Source organism: Podarcis melisellensis, assembly GCF_964234715.1.
Source record: "Podarcis melisellensis genome assembly, chromosome: 16".
Taxonomy (NCBI): domain Eukaryota; kingdom Metazoa; phylum Chordata; class Lepidosauria; order Squamata; family Lacertidae; genus Podarcis; species Podarcis melisellensis.
Window position 1 is genome coordinate 33,181,172 of NC_138533.1, and position 19,499 is coordinate 33,200,670.

The following is a 19,499-nucleotide window of genomic DNA, read 5'->3' on the forward strand; positions in this document are numbered from 1 at the left end:
ACCAGTATCCAATGAAATATTAGAAAAATGGAAAAACTCTGGAGTGGAAGAGATGGCCTGCCCTGCTTGAGGTTCTTATAGCTTCTAGTATCCTAGAGGAGAGCTAGGTTGGCAATCCATTGGAGATGAAGGGACATAAGTGTTGTTTTCCTGCAGGTTTCCCTCAAATGTTTTAAGAACTGCATAAAAGCTGGCTGGTAAATTACTTTGTTATATGCATCTTCCCGAGTGTAGGTGAGCAGTTCCTCCTCTTCCCTGTCCAAAAGCATTTTCTCCTCTTGTTCTTTCAGCGACTTCAGGTGATGATTTTCCCACACCTTTTTGGCAGTTCTTACTTCCATCTAGGTAAGATATATATTTTTATATATTTAAAAGAAAAATGTAATGTATTAAGATCAATTACAAAACTCACTCAGGAATCAGCAGGAGGTATAAATTTCTGGGTTACTTGCAGTAGACCGATAAGGATCTCTGACCCCAAATACTATTTAACAATAGCAGCAACAAAATGACCTCCCTGCAATCTAAATTATACTAGGCTGAAGTAATTAGGAGGGGATTTTTGCAAGGAAAGACCGAGAGCTCCGTTCTGGTATTCAAAACAATATTGTGGGCTCAGAATCCTTTAATTCTAAGTGCACAGCTGTTACATCAAGAGCCAGTTGGTGGATATCCAGGTTCTGCTACAACAACAACAATAATTATAATAATAATAATAATTTATTATATGTACCCCACCCATCTGGCTGGGTTTCCCCAGCCATTCTGGGCGGCTTCCAACAAAGACCAAAAATACACTAAGATGTCACACATTAAAAACTTCCCTGAACAGGGCTGCCTTCAGATGTCTTCTGAATGTCAGGTAGCTGTTTATCTCTTTGACATCTGATGGGAGGGTGTTCCACAGGGTGGACGCCACCACCAAGAAGGCCCTCTGCCTGGTTCCCTGTAGCTTTGCTTCTCACAATGAGGGAACCACAAGAAGGCCCTCGCCGCTGGACCTCAAAAGCCCAACAAAGTAGATCCCACAAGTTTGCCCACACCTGAGCTAATTATTTCAGAGGCAATGATTTCCAGGGTGGAAATAACTATTATATTTATATACAGTATGTGTGTGTGCATATTTAGGTGCCATGACATAAGCTTTCATGGGCTACAGAAATAAAAATGTCACTCTCCCATGTCTCTTTTTTTAAAAAAAAAATCCTGGGTCTTCCAAGAATCTTCTGTAGTTTTTGCTTTCGTTCACATGAAGTCCTTACAGATACTTTGCTGCATAATACTGTAAGAGCAGAAGAAGGCCTCCCACAGTACTTTATGTGCCCTTAGGAATCTGCTCTGGCCAGATCCTTCAGTGGCCAGGCTGTAATGTGTCTTTGAACTGGGGTAAGACTTCTTGCTCGCCTGGATGGGGAGCGCAGTATGTCTGGCCACACACACCAAGGGCATGCACCCCCAACCCCCCAAAAGGTTACTGCTGTAGAAGTGACTGCATATACATGCCATACCTCATTTTCCTTCAGTTCACTATCATCAGTGGAAACATGGAAGAGCTCTAGGTAATTCAAAGCGTACTTTTCAATTGGGGTGAGCTGAGAGAAGATACAAAGAAGTAATTATCCGACAAAGAGTACGTCAATGCTTCTTCTAGGGACTGCCAAACCATAAATGCAATAAGCACGTCCAATTAACCAGCCAACAGATTTCAGTGTGCATTATTTTTAACAGATGTGTTTGTAAAAAAAAAAAAGAACATGGCAAGAATCATCTTAGAAAATGAACCTCTCCTCCTTCTCTCTTGTCAAGGGCAGAAGGCTTTTCTAAGATTGTTCTTGTTTTTAGAAGAAGAGTTTGGATTTGATATCCTGCCTTTCACTCCCTTTAAGGAGTCTCAAAGCAGCTAAAATTCTCCTTTCCCTTCCTCCCCCACAACAAACACTCTGTGAGGTGAGTGGGGCTGAGAGGCTTTAGATAAGCGTGACCAGCCCAAGGTCACCCAGCAGCTGCATGTGGAGGAGCGGAGACACGAACCCGGTTCACCAGATTACGAGTCTACCGCTCTTAACCACTACACCACACTGGCATTAGAGACAAATGTGTATCTGACAAACAAAAGTGTGCTTCCTGCTTCAAAACGGTTGCTTCTGCTCATTTGGAAAATGATTCATCAAATTAGCTGTCATTTCCCTCAATTAACTAACAGCCATAATAATAAGTTCCAAAGCGATTCAGACAACTTAGGTAAAGTTGGCATTTTCCACAGGAAGCTACTGCGTACACAGTCAAAGTTATTGATCAATCTAACTGATTTAATCTACACTAGCCTTATCCTGACGTGCTCTGGTCCATGGGGTCACGAAGAGTCGGAAACGACTAAATGACAAAACAACAACAACAAGCCTTCCCCAACCTAGTACCCTCTAGATGCTGTTGGATCCCACCACACTTGACCACTGGCCATGCTGGCAGGGGCCGATGGGAGCTGGGAATGAACGATACCTGGGAAGCGCCACATTGTGGAAGGTTGGTTTGCAATGCTCTAAAGATACCTTCAACTGTTAATGTAAAGCAAGTGTACCTGATCCACAACAGCAACCAACTCCTGCAGCTGAGAAGGCTCATCAAGATACTGGGACTTGCCGATTTCAGAAATGAGAGGTTCCAAAGCTGTTTCAGTCTTTGAGACCTGAATGCATGTGTTCAACTCCTCCTCCTCTTCTCGCTCTGTACTTTTGAGAGCCTTTTTAAAACACACAAAAGGTGTTTTTTTGTATAAATGCAGCGGCACATCCATCACATTTTTAAAAAAGTTATTCTGATAAGAAAACCAATTTTGTATCAGTTAAATAAACTGAGCAAATTAAGGCAATTTCTACTGCTATTCATAGGTAAGAGATTGTTCAGCCTGGCACTCGGAGCAATGGAAATCCCATACTCACTTTACCTGTGAGATAGGTGGGGTGAGAGAGTCTGACTGGTCCAGTGTCACTTAGCAAGTCTCAAGGCTCAGGAAGAATCTGAACCCAAGTCTCCAACATTCTGGTCTAACACTTAACCACTGTGCCACATGGGCTCTCAAGGTAGATATGTGCAGGGCACTTGTTTGTTGAATAGTGAACTATTCACTTGGGTTATGTGGAAGCATTCTTGCATAGAAAGGGCCTTCTAGATTTTGCAGTAATAATTAGGAATTTGGGGGAAATGTGATGCTTTGACTAAAGGGAATACAACCTCCCCAACTCCACCCTGGACAAGGGCTGCATTCCCTTGAGAGTAATCTGTCTGTAATTGGACTAATTAATCCAGGATAAAGACATCCCATTTCAGTCTTCACTGTGGCTCCCTCAGACCCCTAATACAATGCAGGTCTACTCAAAACTAAGCCCCATTTTTTAAAAAATCTCATTTATAAAAACCCCAAAATCTCAGAAGCCCACTTTGCAGTAACTAAAGCAGGGTTTTTAGTGTTGCTGCCGCCACTGATCTACGAAATAGAATCTTTATCAAGATATGACAGGCACCCACTATTCTGGAAACAACTGGAAGACATTTTTGTTCCCACAGGCTTTCCCAGCTGGATAAATGAGTCCTTGCTGTATCTATCCCATAGGGTTTTAGTTTTATCTTAAATGCATCTGCTGTCTCTAAGCTTTCAACTGGTTCCTGCAGTTGTTATTGTACGTTGCCTTAAGACGACTGTATAGAAGGAGATCAACAGCTAGAAGATGATGATGGCGGTTATCAATGGCTGTATGCTTTTATTTAATAAAATACTATGGCATGCAGTTGTTCTCAAACTATATAAGAGGGGAGACATCAAAGAGGCATGAAAAATCAGGGAGGGAGGAACTCTGATGGGATGGGAGAATGGGGCAGCTTCAAGAGGTGTAGGAGGCTGCATAAAATGCAGCCAAGTTGCAGACATCCCTCCTGGGGTGTAACCAGTACATTCCATGTTAGGTTTCTGTCAAAATAGTTGCAGGCAACCTTAATGTTGTGCAGAACCAGTAAACATTTGCATCATGCAAATACTTCACCCTATTCATCTCCTAAATGTGCTGAAATACTGCACCCAGAGAAAGAGGAGGAGAGAATATATGTATTATTAAAAGGCTTAAATAGCTCTCAGGGGATGTAGTGTATTACCTACATGAATAGTTTATAAGCTTTCAAGAAACCTTTAAAAGAAATGATTCAGACGATTAAAAAAGGAAGACGACATGATTATTCTGAAGGGAGCACTTGGAAAGTCCCAAAAGGCAAACAAAACAGTTCTGCCACACAGTTATATATCCTATTTTATTTCTGTTCAAATTATTTGTGCTTAATTACCTCTATAAAAGGTCTTGCAACCTTAGGAGAGATGGTTTCAGCCGGGGAGGGCTCCTGTGTAAGCATCACAAATTCTTCAGCCTTCACGCGGAAGCCAGAGTCCTCCATTGGAGAATGAACCTCAAAGAGTTCCTGAATCGTTTGCTGTGGAAGGAGGGGAAATACGTCTCATATCAAGCTCCTGAAGAAGTGTCAATTTATTTATGCTCCCCCCCCCCAATTGTAACTTAACTCAGGGCCAGATTTCTATCTGAAGGAGGAACAAAAGGAATGTCTCCTCACCCCACAGCACTCCATTAACAGTTCTCTTTGAAGGGGAGGGATTTGCGGCCAAAAGAAATAAAAATTGACACACCTACTCCTTCTTCATTCATTAACAAAATACAGATGCTGCTACTGGCCAGGATTTGGGAAACCCGTTCAGAGGGGATCAGAGAGGCTGGGTCTGAAAACTGACACCACCGAGACACTCTAGCTACTGATGCACTGTGCAAAGAACCCTCAGCATTTTCTCAGATTCACAAAAGACACAATGAGCAGAAACTCTCCTCAAGGAGGTCAAACTAATAAGTGCATCTTTTTCTCCATTTCCTTTCTTATGATTAAACTATGTGGGTGGAGAGTAGAAGAAAAGCTGTAGCCATCAGATACCATGATCAACACTCTCCACCAAATCTGCTATGAAGTCCCAGTGGCTTTGAAGCTGGCAGGACTACGAGGCTCCTCCTACTGGGAGGGGTCAAGCACAAATACATTTGCATAGTCCTCCCAACTTTCAAAGGCAAGTTGGAGCAGCCCAATCCTAAATAGCCTCCATGATGAAAGCCAATTAGAAGTCCTGCTAGTTGTGTCTCAAGACAACAATAAAGCCTCAGGAGCCGATGCTTTGAAACAAAGGGTATAAAGTATCTGGGGAAACAAGGAAGGTTTCTTGATAAAATTATTATACTTATTAAAAAATAATATATACCTGTGTTAAAAAGGCCATAGAATAGTCGTTTCCCTGAGCTGCCACTTCTCGGATCAAATCCTTAGTGCCATTTTTTAAGAGCTTCTCTTCTACTGAATTTCCACTGACAAGCCTAGAGAAGAAACCAAGGAGATGTACCAAAACCTTTAAGGTGAGAGCAAAATGAGAATAGCCAGAACAGACTGAATTTACTGAGTAGTCAAGATTAGAAAATGGTTTTTAGACAATGTTTTATTGCTTAGCAGAGCAAAGTTGACTGCTCTAGGACATAATCATTTATCTACTACATATTTTGAAAAGTCCTTTGTTCACTATGGACACCCTTCACAACCAAATATTGCATCATGATTATTGGGATCAAGAAGCAGGTTCTCTTCTATGTTTGAATACAAACAGATGCCATATTAAATCAACATGACAGACTAATCTTTCAAAAATGCACTGCTTCCTTCCTTCCTTAGAACTCCCAAGTGATGGTGTGTGCAAATCTGTTAAGATTATCACAAAATATGGGTAACGCCTGCCCTCTTTAGATGACATGATGAAGTTATGGTATCAGGAATCACCGGAGCACAAATAGCCTCTGTCATGCCTCCTACCATGGGCAAGGCTGCATGTTGCCAATCTCACTAGAGGAACCATTTTCTATTTGTAGAACAGCTACTTTGCAAGCATCACCTGTAGATGTGGATGTCTTTGCATCTGCCAATTCTGTCACACCATTCCTGAGCCTTAGCATCCATCACTGGATTTAAATCGTTGTCATAAAACACAACTGTGTCAGCCTCCACAAGGTTGACACCCGTGGAGCGGCTGTGTGAAGAAAGAATTGCACAGAAGATGCGCTTGTCTCTGTTGAAAGTCTTCATCAGTTCCTTGATCAGAAAAGAGGGGTGGGGAGGAAAAGCATCACAGACCATAAGGATTTAGCACTCACTGTTGAGATGACACGTATCACATTACTTATTCTCAGGGCAGACACCTTTGTCACACATGGGATCAAGTGCTCGGCCACTCTATCTGATTGGATGTGGTGTTCGGGATCCAAAAAACAACCTCAGTTGCTGAGCGTACAGAGATCCCTTTTACCTGGCCTGCACAGGGAGCCAGACAGGAAGGAACTGAAGAGAGGTTTCCCTCTCATGTGGATGTACAGTAAGTACAGTTAACATAGGACCTGCCAAGTGGAACAAGTGGGAGGGGCAAACCGGTCCAGCGCCGAGGGCCTTCTGGCGGTTCCCTCATTGCGAGAAGCAAAGCTACAGGGAACCAGGCAGAGGGCCTTCTCGGTAGTGGCGCCCGCCCTGTGGAACGCCCTTCCAGCAGATCTCAAAGCGATAAACAACTACCTGACATTCAGAAGACATCTTAAGGCAGCCCTGTTCAGGGAAGTTTTTAATGTGTGATATTTTACTGTATTTTTGGTTTCTATGGAAGCCGCCCAAAGTGGCTGGGGAGGCCCAGCCAGATGGGCGGGGTATAAATAATATATTATTAATTATTATTATTATTATTATTATTATTATTATTATTATTATTATTATTATTATCCGAGGATCCCCTCCTCCCTGTGGGAAAAGTGATGAAGTACTCAGAACCACCAAATAGCTTTTGAGAACAAATGAACAACAAACAAAGACAGAGACTGAAAATCAGAAGCAAGAAATAAATAAAAAGTGATAGCAAACTATTTAGAGAAGGAGTGAAGTGCTCTTTACTGGGCAAGGTAAAGCGTTAAACCGATGAGGAGCTACCACGGAGCTGGATAGATACTAAAGCTCATGATTCATTGTCTCTCTTGGGCAAGTGGGGATGGACGTAACCCACTTAACTCCCATTGCCCCTGACCATTCACTATGCAGGCTGGAAGTTGGAGTCCAGCAGCATCCGTTGGGCACCAGGTTAGCCACCCCTCGTATAAAGAATGAGATGGAGGGATTGCTCCAAGGAAAGTTTACCTGCCGCTCTTCCTGATTAGCACACTCATCAATCCTCACGTAGGTGAAGAAATGGAAATTCAAGAAGAGCTCCAAGATGTCTAGCATGAGGATCATCTGGGACAAGATCAGCACCCGACGTCCTTCCGACTTCAACTTCTGAAGCAAGACCGCCAGGGCTTCCAGCTTGCCTAAATTTTGGAAAATAAGAAAGTGTAAAGCCTTCCCACAGAACATTCGCCCGATTCCAGGTTCTACACAATCCAACCAAAAGGAAAAAAAGAAAAGAAAGAAAAGAAAATAGAAAAAGGTTCTCCTCTACCTGCATCGTACTGAACAAGTCGGAGATCAGGAAACTGAAGCAATTGTGGGGTGGTGAGTTGCTGCAGCCGACTCAAGTAAGGTGAGGCTGCCTCTTTCAGACGGTGCCTGAGTAGTTTCATTCTATGGCTGTACAAAGGAGGAAGCCTTGCCATGTGCAAAGATGGAGGAGCAGCCACTGCAGATGGCAGCACACAGAGCAGCCTGGGAAACAAAAAGCAGACACGTGGCTAAGTACCTTGGATATATTAATCATTGCATGGTGGCCTTGTTAAATACGGAACCAGCAGCCTAGATTCTCATTCTGGTCTCTTTCAAAGGGGTGGCATGGCTGGGGAAGAGGGACATGAGAGGTGGCTGAAGGCAGGCTTCTGCTCCAGCGGCAGCTTCAGGATCAAGAGCAAGGGAAACATTCCAGTGTTCACCTGTTAACAGCATCCCTCAGAGAGTCCTGCTGCTGCTCCAGTGTCCGTGTCATCCCCTGCAGTGGATCACTGTGGTCCCAAGAGGGATTCGACGAGAGGAGACAGTTTGCAAAACCAGCCCAGCTCCATTTGCTGCCTCCAGCGGAAAACTGAGGGGTCATCTTTCTGTCCCCCACTAGAGAACAAATTCTCAGGAGGTCCTGGCCATACACTGGTGCTCTGGAACAGCGGCGCTCATTGCAAGAAAAGATGCGGTCGAGGCGCTCCTTTAGAATCCTGTTTTTTTCCTCAAACGACTCCTTTGTAATAAAAATTTGAAAAAAAAAACCCCACAAGAAAAAGTGTATAACATGGGCAGAATGCTTTAAAATCAGAACTATAAAGAGTTCAAAGTCTGTTACTTGACTACAATCCTAAAATCACTTACCCCAGAGCAAGTCCCACTGAATTCAATGTGTCTTAATTCCAAGCAAAGATGCATAAGAATGCAACTGCATATGCACCCCAAAGCAAAGGGATCCCCCCCCCCGTTTTTTGGCACAACCTCCAACAAAACAGTTCTGATTCATACAGCTATATGCTAGCATCGCTACTGGAGCGCTCTGTAGATTCTGTTCCAGAATAATCAATTAAATCCCCCCATTCTGCTCTACTTCTATTAAATTAAATTCTGTAAGGTTATAGTCTACATTTTAGTCTTAAGCATAAATTTAGCAGGTGGGGGCATAATTCAGTAGCAGTGTACATACATAGCATACTGAAGCTCCCAGATTCAGTTTCCCAGCACCTTCCATTAAAAAAAGGTCTCAGGGAAAAGGGAAGGGCCAAGAACTCTTCCTGAGACCCCAGAAAACTGCTGCCAGTCAGAGCAGACAATGCTGAGCCAGATGGTCTAACAGTATAAAAGGCAGCTAGTTACAATCATCTATTTTGTTGATACTGAACATTATACAGCTTCCAAATCAGACAGAAGGTATTTTCCTTTATTTTTTGTTGTTTAATACATAGCTTCCCTTTCATATTTCTGTGGGTACCTTTCATTGTCCCTCTTTCAAAAATCAAATTTCACCATTTAATTTTTGAAAGTGAGCCAAGCTGCATTTTTTCCTTCTCCATACTTAAAATATGTTCATAACCTCTCCAATCTGCCAAAAGTTGCTTCTACATAATTAAAGGTGGGGTTCACTTCTTTACAAGCCCAATTTATATCAAAAGTAATTCACCTGCAGGAGTGCATCTGTATCTGTATCCACACACACCCCACACTTGGGGAGTAGAAGCTACAACATACAACTTGGTTGACAAGCAAAATAAAGTGGAAAAATCAAAGAGCTAAATATTCCAACTTCATTTATTTTCACTTTTCAGTCCTCGAAGGAATTGAAAGGGAAGCTATTTCATCTGACAACTGAACGCACACAGTAAAAATCAGTAAAAGTACCTGTGAGTGTCCTCCGTGAATAAGGCCAGGTTTTAAAGATGACGCCGAGTCCCCCGAAGCTAAATTAGTACCACCCATTGTTCTACCTAGAACACACACTTGAAGATAAACCATGTGTTTATACATCCCAAATACACTCTTTACAAAGGACTTCAAGCTACTACAAGCCGTAACATGCCACACGCCACCCAAGGCAATTCCAAGGCCAGCCTTGCATTTAACCACATGCCTGGTTGTCACAGGGAACAAGGAATTGTACACCGTGCAGGTCGGCAGGTGGGAGGACAGACATTCTGTGCCTCTTCTGCCACTAGCTAGCCTACTTCGTTTAGATGCTGTGTTAGGGAGAAGAAAAAGTCTGCTTGCTCCTGCAGCACACCTGGTGTAGGAAACTAAATGAGCTGCTGTAAGAGGTGCAGAATACTCTACTTCACCTCTGCCAACCCACTGCATTTCTAGCATGCAATTTTATTTTATTTTTACTATCCCTTGAGGCACCACTCCTGTCGTGAATAAACCATAGTTTATGGCGATGTCCAAACACAGCTTCTGTGGTGGGGGCAAATGATTACCTGGGGGAGGTGGTATTCAGCTTGCAGGAGACACCAAGGAGGGAGAAAGGGGCAAGGGTGCAGAGAGGAAGAGCTGTTTCCTGAATTTTGGGGTGTGGGAGTTCTTGTAAGGGATGTAAAAAGCTGGCCGCAGAGAAACAGCTCCAGTTGAGAGCCCTGCAGGCTGCAGATGCAAGTCTAGGGATGGGGAAGTAACTGCATCTGCTTCATCCAATTGAAATCATTTCCCCTGTTTACTTATGGGATGGGGAGGAGGAGGGAACATAGGAAGGCCAGAAAATCCCCATATGGTTTTAAAAATCTGCTTCTTAAAATGTCCCAGAGGTAGACATGCAGGAAAGAGCCCCTACCTTGCTGCGCTACTGCCGGAGCTGGCAAGCCAGCTGGATGCTGGTTTCCCAAAGCGTTCAGAGCGTTTTGAACAGTCCCCGCCGGAGACACTGTCTGCATGACTACCGGGCCCTGAGGCCGCAAGTACTGCTGCCCAGGAGCTGACACAATTTGTAGAACGCTGCCTGCATTGGTAGAAATTGAAACATAAGAGGTCATAAACTGATCCAAAAATTAACAAGGAAAAAACCCGCCACCGGTTTTCTTTTTTACACCATGCATCACAAAAGCAGGCAAGCCTAAACCTTCCAAGTCTCTTGAGTTATCCTTAAAATGCAGGCAATAAAAGTGACAATGCCACATGACTCTCTCCTCCTCTCAACTCCTTTTCTTAGCCCATGGATGGGTAAGCTGTGGCTCTTTCAGAAGTTCTTGGACTCCAATTCCCTACAGCCCCAGACGGCATAGCGAATGGACAGAGATGATGCAAGCCGTGGGTATATTGTGTGCATGAGAGAGTGTGCATTTGGAAAAGGGAGAGAGAGATGCGCTCTTTTGAAATTAGGTTTGTACAATACCTTGCAGCTGCAGAGGTTGTCCTGCAGTGAGCTGGCGAAGCTGACTGTGGGATAAAGTAAATTTATTCCCCTGAAACTGCAGCGTCACAGGAGTCTCTGGCTGAGCAATTCTGCCCTGTGCTCCTGCAATGGATGCCAACTGGGCTATCTTTACCACTTCGCCACCTGGAGGAGGGGGAGGAACAGAACCACACATTAAGGGGAGGGGCTGCCTTCCAAACAGTCTTTGTCCTCACTCCAGTTAGTAAAACTGATGCTGAAGCTGCTCCCATGCAGAATTATACATAGTGCAGAGGGGGGAAAGTGTCATATAAAAGTTCCACAGGTACTGCTTGCATACAGGGGGTGAACAAATAGGTTTCTTTTGTTTGGTTTTAATGTAGAACAACGCAGGGGGTTGCGGTGTGTAGAAGTTACCCTTCCATTTTTGCAGGAAACAACAGCAACCTGAAAAAACTCATGTGACACTTTGTAAACCAGAGAGTAGAAAGTCATTAAGCGGGACTCCACTGCCTTTTCAAAAGCAAAACGCATTCAAGGGACGCCAAGAATTTCAGCAGGACTGTCAGTGTTTAGTGACTTGGCTGAAGCAATTTTGTTTCCTGTACTCCCTGCCTGTAAGCCTGTTTGATAGAAAGAAACAAACAAACAGGAAGGCAACAAATCAAGAATAATAAATCATTATCGTGCCTGTGGTAGAACTTCCACTGAAAGCATTTTATAATGCATTTTCAAAATGTGCCAAGTTTGTTTCACATCAGTTCCACGATCTACTTAATTCAAAAAACTGCATTGTTAAGCTATGTTTGTTGGGTTTTTTTAAACAGGTGATTAGGGTGTCTCAGAACAGATTTAAAGTAATGATAACACCAATCATAAAATAATTTAGGTCAACTGGAAAAATATTCGCAACAGGTTTTTAAAATCTGAAAGCACAGCTCTGTGCTTCAATGCACTGAGAAAGCTCCAAATAAAAAATTTACCTGAATTTCTGGATCCGAGTCACCATGGATCTTTGAACTTTTGCAAAGGCAGTTTATTCCCCCAGGGATGAAAACATTAGTATATCAGTGCTCAATAATCTCTAGACATGCTTGTAGGCAGTGCACATACAATCTGAACCGTTCCCCTCCCCATTCCACCTAACAGCTGCAGTTTTCGCCTCCAAGGAAGTCGAGAGGCCTTCTTAGCAGGATGAAGTTAGTGTTTTCAAAAAAAGAAAGAAAAGAGAGTCAAATTAGGAAGAGGAGAGCTTTGCAGGAAAGAAAAAAGGCAGGGGGAGTAGAAGTTGTTTCCGGGTCCAAAAGAAGTCTGGCCAGCGAAGGAAACATGCAGAAATGAAGAGATTAAGTTGACACCGCTAATGTTATGTCCACAGCAATTTTTTTTCTTCTATTTTTTTTTTCTTATCTAAATTTGGGACCTTTCTCCATGGTCATATAAGCAGTGGAAAACAGTGAGCAAGGCTACTCAAGAGTGAGGGGGGGGGGGAGTTGTGTTTAAAAAAACAAAAACAAAAAAACCACAAAACAAGCCACCACAACAAAATCATTCTGTACACATTTTTTTTTAGGGTGCCTAATAACTTAACCTCAGGGAAGCTTTGGAAACAAAATAAAAAATAAAAAAGTGGGAGAAACCTGTAGAGGGGAGGTGGGGTGGGGTGGGGAGTTGGGGCACTTACTAGGCAACCGTGCCTGAGCCTGAGAGGTCAATACCAGCCTCTGAGGCAGCACACTCTGTTGGATGGTGTGCGGGGGGGCCTGTGGCTGGGCCTGGCCTAGCTGTAAGGCCTGCACAGTGGTCTGACCCCGCAGTTTCGCAGGATTGGCCGGGCTAGTTGCTGCTGTGAAGGTCACTGCTGGCTGCTGTCTTGGAGGAGCACTGATGGAAGACTGAGTTGTCTGAAACTGTGGAGCTGCGGAGGAGACGGCTGCGGAGGCTGCAATCAATAAGGTTGGGTTGTGCAAGCTGTTAGATTCAGTCCGCTTTTTAAGGGTTATAGCATTGGAGAGATCTTTTTTTTAATTAAAAAAACAAAACAAAACAGCTTTTAGGTACAGAAGTGCTGCAAAATCCTTTGTTTTCACAGGCTATAACAACAACCAGCAACGTAAATACCAACTGGGTCACAGAAGTCATGGAAAACTACATGTGTTATCAATTAGGCCCTCCTGCTCATTATACACACACACACACAACTTTAGGTGGTCACAAAATCATCAACTGGCTATTAGTTTGTTTCCACAGCCGTTAGTATTGTAGGACATGGGGTTCTCGATCTGTGCCAAAGGTGAGCTGCCCGGACAAAATCTAATACAAAAATCAAAGATCCCGATGAACAAATTGGAATTATGCCCCCGCCCCACTGCCAGTATAACTAAGGCTGATAAAATCTTACAATGCTCATTCTCCAAGCTGATAGAAACACTGGAGGAGTGGAGGAATATGGTGCAAACCTTCCAGGACATTGCAAGCAAAAAGAGTGCAGGCTTGAATATCCTGCATTAGTAATCTTCCCTCCCAAAATGCATATGGTATCTTCCTTCCCAGGACAGTGAAGGTGAAAACGGCATACTTAAGATTAGCATCATAAGAAGAGCCCTGCTGGATTAGGCCAAAGGCCCATCTAGTCCAACATCTTGTTCTCGTGGCAGCCATCGAGATGCCTATGGGAAACCCACAAGCACAACCTGAGCACAACAACTCTCTTCCCAGCAACTGGTATTCAGAGGCCTTAATGTTCTTCCCACCTCAAGGGTTCCTTGCACATGGAAAACTAGCACATCAGCAAACAGACTAGGCTAGAATCCTTTTTCTCAATGTGACAAGGAGCTCTTGCCATGGGAAAGCATTAAAAAAACAACAACCCAAAGTTCACTAACCATAACCTAATATTGGCATAGCCCCCAAAGGACTGTAACCATAGTAGTATGTTTGTCCCATTAACTGGTTCAAAAGCTTTCAGAGAGAAGCTCCTGAAAAATCGTGGAGTGGTCTCCGCTTGATCTCAAAACGAACTGTTGTGTAGGCAAAAGCCTATGGTGCATCGTTTTTCAGGTGGCAGGCAAGGTTAGCACCCACAAAAAAGTGGTGTGGTCAGGACATAGCTTAAATCTCTTCTCAGGGAGGCTCACCTCACATTTTGAGGACCACAACTGCATGCAACTAAGGACCAATTTCAAACTGCTAAAACAGGACCCTGCTTAGGTTGGAAGGCAGCAAACCTAAGTCACAAAAATATTTCGCATTTCACACACACAAATTCCCCGTCAACCTATTTTGAGCAGCTTTCCGATGGCGTGGTAAACACAGGTAAGAGTGATGAGCAGAGTTTGAGAGGAAGCACTTACACCATGACAACTGTGTTAAATTTCACCCTGATCCACTCAGTGCACAGCTTTAACCTGGCAGTTTAGTTGAAAGAAATGGCCATACTTGTAGTCAGGTGGGAGGACAATTTCAATTTATCAGACTGGTATATGACAATCTGAGACCCAGAAGAAAACTAGAGTGGCAATACCTTTCGTACCTTGATTTGCAGACACTGTAGCTACAGGTGACCTTCCACGCACTTGCCCCTGTTGAGCCACCGTAGCTGTCGTCACTGTGCGTTGTTGCACTTGAGCACTGGGGAAAGCCGCAATTCTGCCTTCAGGCTTCTGCCCATATTGAACGGGTTGGAACAACCTGAAAAGGTTGGGCGTTACTTCATTATTACCTCCTCCCACAAGCACAACACTAACAAAACCTCGTTCTGAATTACAGTTTTCGACAACAGAACAGAAGCACTTGCATAGCTTAAAAGTACCATATTTTTCACCCCATAGGACGCACCGCCCCATAAGACGCACCTAGTTTTTTTGGGGGGGAGGGATAAAGAAAAAAAATTACCCCCCCCCCGACCCCAGCCCCCAGAACAGACTGCTGCCTGCAAACCTTGCAAGCCCGGCGGGACCTCCCGCCGGGGGAGGGAGGCTTGCAGACACCTTCCCGAACTACGGGGCGTCCTCCGGAGGGCACCCCATGCTTCGGGATGTAGGCTGCCGCCCCAAGCCTCGCGCGCCCGGCGGGACCTCCCGCCGGGCGCGGGAGGCTTGCGGACAACTTCCCAAAGCACGGGGCGTCCTCCGGAGGGTGCCCCGTGCTCCGGGCTGCAGGCTGCTGCCCGCAAGCCTTGCGAGCCCGCGGGAACTCCCCCGGGCTCGCAAGGCTTGCAGATAGCTTCCTGAAGCCTGGAGAGCAAGAGGGGTCGGTGCCCACCGATGCCTCTCGCTCTCCAGGCTTCAGCGAAAGCCTGCATTCGCCCCATAGGACGCACACACATTTCCCCCTCCATTTTTGGAGGGGGAAAAGTGCGTCCTATAGGGCGAAAAATACAGTACAACATGGGACGTGGTTATCATTACAGTAAACAGAATGTTTTGAAAGTAGCTTTTACAAATCACCTTTCAGTCACATGGCACTCTAGGCAGTGCACAACAAACATAAACTTTAAAGAACAGAACAGACAGCACTTTGCCCCCCTCAATGAAAAATATGTGCAATTGAGTCCCAGTTTATTAGAACATTTTTCCATACTGCCTTTTAGGGGAAAGCACTTCTTAAGGCAGCTTGCAAACATAAATAAAACATTAAAAGCAGACAAACCCAAAGCCTCATTCCAATAAAACTAAACCATTAGAAACAGCAGTCTAAAATCATTTCACAGTCCAGCAGAACGCTCAGTAAAACCCATGTAAACTAATTGCATTATTCCCAATGTTAGCTTCCCTTTCTTCTTCTCCCATCTGTACCTCGCCTCCCTTCAGAAATAATTTCAAACCAGCAGCGACATAAGCCATTAAACAGTCGAATGCCCAGTTCAATGCCTCAACTGAATAGCTGCTCAAATTAAATGGGTTTTCCAGGCTTGTTTTAAAAGCTGCATACCTGCTTGGCTTCAACTTCACTGGATTAGGCCTTGGGGGAGGTAGAGGAGAGGTGTATATTTCCTCAATGAGCTTTCTGGACACTTTTTGCTTTGGCAGCACTTGTGACTCATACAGAGTCATTTTATTCTCAATCCCAATCAAATCAAAGAGACTCAGGTCCGTATCCTACAGGTAGACAAAGAGAAATTTAAAGCATTAGTACCACTCATCCGACGTTATCGTTTATAACCTACTCTTCTGTTCACAAAACAAAACAAACCCAAGAAACATCAATGAAATAATAATTTAAATGGTAAAAACCCAACAAGTCAGTTACTTGAAGTATTTTGGGGGGCACCTTTCCAGACAAACTTGTCAAGGCAGCGTACCATATTATATGAAGAACCATTACAATTCCACACATTCAAAAATTCAAACAGTCAATGAGGGGCCTAATTAAAAATATTAGAAAGTGACAGGCTGCCTGAATAGAAATTGTTTTCAATTTCTGTATTAAAAGCAACAGTGATCTCCGAGTGACTGCCACTGAATTCTATAGATGAGGCCAGTTCCCAACATTGTGCTACTAACTATCTGATGAAGATGCCATGCTGTTCTGTGTAGACAGAAGCAGGCTTGTAAAGATCACCCTCTACAATGCCCTTGAGTAAAGCAGGAATGGTCATAAAACAGATAATTGAATGGTCGGTCTGTGAGCACTTAAAAAAGGATGCTGAGATTACTAAGATCCAGCATGGGTTTCACAAAAACAAGTCATGCCAGATGAATCTCTCTTCTTCTTCTTTTAAAATAGAGTTACAAGCTTGTCAAAGTTTGGTCTTGCTGTTCTCCCCTCCCGTCACTGCGCACGCAAGGCAGTATGTGGCCTGCAGGTTCCATGTCAAAGTACTCTTGCAGTCCACTTGGTATGAAAAGTTGGACCACCCTGCTCCAGATGCTGCTGAACTACAACTCCCATCATCCTTGTCCCATACTGGCAGGGGCTGATGGGAGTCCAAGAACATCCGCAGAGCCAGGGCTTCCCAATCCCTGTCCACTGTTTGACTCACCTTCCAAACGTCACGTTCAAGTGCTTTTAAGACCAGCGAAGCAGTTCTATACTGCAGTGTCTCTGAGACATAGGAGGAACTGGAGAGCCGAGGGTTTATCAGATCAGGATGGTTGCAGATCTTCTGCAGCTGCATCAGAACGTGAAGAACGCTGACAAAATGCCCACTTTTTAGAGCATCTTGGGTTCTGCCAAAGGAAAGAAGCATGTCAACTTGAATCAAATGTTAAGAAAGCCCCGTGAAACATCCTTCATCTCTTGAACCAGTGTTTTACGGCTGTGGTGCAGATTCTCAAACGTTAATTTATTACACAGTACTTGTATCCCACTTTTCTTTGGAAAGCTCAAAGAGGCTTACATGAGACACAAGGCAGTCTCCTATCAAAACACTAATCAGATCCACAGCAGCTTAGCTTAAGCAATTCTGCAACACTGGGCACTCTTCCTACATCTGTAGTGACGGCATTTTTAACACAGGTACACATTCCATACTGCAAGTCTCCACACCTGATAACTGAAGAGATGCAGCCCATTCTACCTCATTCTGAGCACGTGTTGACCAGGACTCACACGATTCAATTATAGTTCTAAAAGCTAGGTTAAAATTGTAGCTAGGACTCCTCCCCCCCCCCCCCCCCGCAACCCTTGCTACAATACACTGACTAAATTCTGACTTAATATGCCATAATATACATGAGTTATGAGTGCTGTTTGCAGCCAGTCTGTTCCTCCTTTCACACAAGAAGCTAAGCAAACCAGGAACCCACTAGTCAACCATACTTTCCTGTTACATGCAAACCACCTAGGTTTGGTTAAAGGCTTCCCAAATGAGAAGGATTCAGAAGCCAATTTTTAAACCATGTTTCTGAATCTGGCTCATTTAGAAGTCCTCAACCACACTTCCTAGTTTGAATGCAACATGAAGTTATGATTCCTGGTTCATTTTGCAGCTTGCACAGGAGGAGGAATAAAGCAGCAACAAGGCTTTTTGTGCAGGTGCTTACAACTAAACTACATCCTATTATTTGAAGGTGGCTAAAGAGTTGGTTAGCACGTTAAACGCAATCTAAAATTTCTGCATTGTGAACTGCATAACCGACATGTTCAACAAGTTGCATATCTCATACCCTGGCTGCAGAATGACATCTTCATACATCAGTTTTTGTCTGTTTGAAAGCCGACACTTAAGCACGTGCTCGTATTTTTTGGTTAACTGCTTTTCAACATCTCTTTTCGATCTGCGCAAAATAAACGGCTGGATCATCTGGGCGGGGGTGAAAATAGAAAAACCAAAGTTAACATAACTATTGTCTTCATTAAATTAAACCATATTACTAAAGCAAAGCTGGGAGAGCCATGCATGCGCTCAGACAAAAGTCAGGTCACTCACTCGGTGTAACCTGATGACAAGTTTGTGACAGTAATCCTGATTCTCCTCATTGGCTGCTTTTACTGGGAAATCCAGGTAAGGTTTGGAGATTCCTGGAATCAGGAAGTGCACCATGGTCCACAATTCCATCAATGTGTTGTGCAGAGGTGTATCAATTAGGAGCAAGCGGTGCTGGCTGTAAAATACAGTTCAAAATGCTATGAAGGGACAGTTATCCCACTGGTGTCCATCTAGCAATTTACTAGAACTAGTAAATAAAATCAAGAGGGGGAAAAACCCCACACAGGTAAAAAGGAAACACATTCAGGCCCCAGTTAAGATCAGGAATTAACAATAAAGTTGTCATGTGATTATCTATGCCTGGCTTATGTTTCCCTTAGAAATAGCAATTTCTAATTGGGTTCCCCAATTAGAACTGACACAACAACTACTCCAATTTTATCGAAAAAATTACACTGTCCAGCTGCTACTTGACTGCAAAGGTGCCAACACGCCCCCTTCTCCACATGCTGTGGTCCAGATCTATCTCGCTGTAGCTGTCTTCAGAACAGACAATCACATGGCAAAGATATAATCTGGCCCTGGCCTTAGATGTTATTTTGAGAACTCAGTATGATGGGAGCAAGTCTTCAGCTTATGGTCATCTGCACTCCAACCTCTCATGTAAGACAGTAGTGTCCTGTGCTACTGAATGCTGTGCTCACCTGTACTTGGGATGTCCCATTTAGCAATTTCACCCCCCTTTCAACCCATAGATTTCTTCCTGGTCCAAACAAGGATCACATAGCCACCATGGCCAACTGTCAGGAATAGTGGGAACTGAAGTTGTTCGACAATATCTGCAAGACCACAGGCTACCCACCACTGTCCTAGACCAACATAAAGCACTATGAAGTGCAAAGTGCAAGACTTCTACATGTGTCAGACCTGCGGAGACTGAAAAGTGCTTCCCAGTGTTTCTCCGTCATGTTTTTGATCTGTTGCATCTCATCAACAATGAGGTACTTCCATCGCATCTTTGTGAAGGCTTGGTGGCTTTTGAAGAGCTGCTTGTAGGATGTGATGCACACATTGAAGCGGTTGGGTTCCATCCACTCCTGCAAAAAACGAGGGAGGGAGGGAGGGAGGGAGGGAGGGAGGGAGGGAGGGAGGGAGGGAGATGACTATACTTGTCAAAACTTACAGGCAGAAGACAGAACTTCGCAAGCCCATGGCTTTATT

General features: G+C 44.0%; 1 protein-coding gene across 21 annotated transcripts in view; it reads right to left on the reverse strand.

Moving 5' to 3' along the window:
- Window positions 1-19,499, reverse strand: part of EP400 (E1A binding protein p400) — a 73,786-nt gene that overhangs the window by 23,659 nt on the left and 30,628 nt on the right. For 14 of the 21 annotated variants that reach the window (XM_081893146.1, XM_081893149.1, XM_081893145.1 and 11 more), the window contains 19 exons: window positions 19,206-19,375; window positions 18,279-18,453; window positions 18,016-18,152; window positions 16,890-17,076; window positions 15,839-16,005; window positions 14,430-14,596; window positions 12,591-12,848; window positions 10,907-11,071; window positions 10,349-10,513; window positions 9,427-9,524; window positions 7,986-8,284; window positions 7,562-7,764; window positions 7,261-7,430; window positions 5,981-6,177; window positions 5,303-5,414; window positions 4,333-4,476; window positions 2,579-2,740; window positions 1,509-1,592; window positions 207-341 (listed from right to left, as the gene is read on the reverse strand). In XM_081893146.1, coding sequence (XP_081749272.1) covers window positions 207-341; window positions 1,509-1,592; window positions 2,579-2,740; window positions 4,333-4,476; window positions 5,303-5,414; window positions 5,981-6,177; window positions 7,261-7,430; window positions 7,562-7,764; window positions 7,986-8,284; window positions 9,427-9,524; window positions 10,349-10,513; window positions 10,907-11,071; window positions 12,591-12,848; window positions 14,430-14,596; window positions 15,839-16,005; window positions 16,890-17,076; window positions 18,016-18,152; window positions 18,279-18,453; window positions 19,206-19,375 — 3,195 coding nt within the window. The remainder of the gene's footprint in view (window positions 1-206; window positions 342-1,508; window positions 1,593-2,578; window positions 2,741-4,332; window positions 4,477-5,302; window positions 5,415-5,980; window positions 6,178-7,260; window positions 7,431-7,561; window positions 7,765-7,985; window positions 8,285-9,426; window positions 9,525-10,348; window positions 10,514-10,906; window positions 11,072-12,590; window positions 12,849-14,429; window positions 14,597-15,838; window positions 16,006-16,889; window positions 17,077-18,015; window positions 18,153-18,278; window positions 18,454-19,205; window positions 19,376-19,499) is intronic. The other 7 variants (XM_081893148.1, XM_081893151.1, XM_081893141.1 and 4 more) reach the window with 3 other exon arrangements.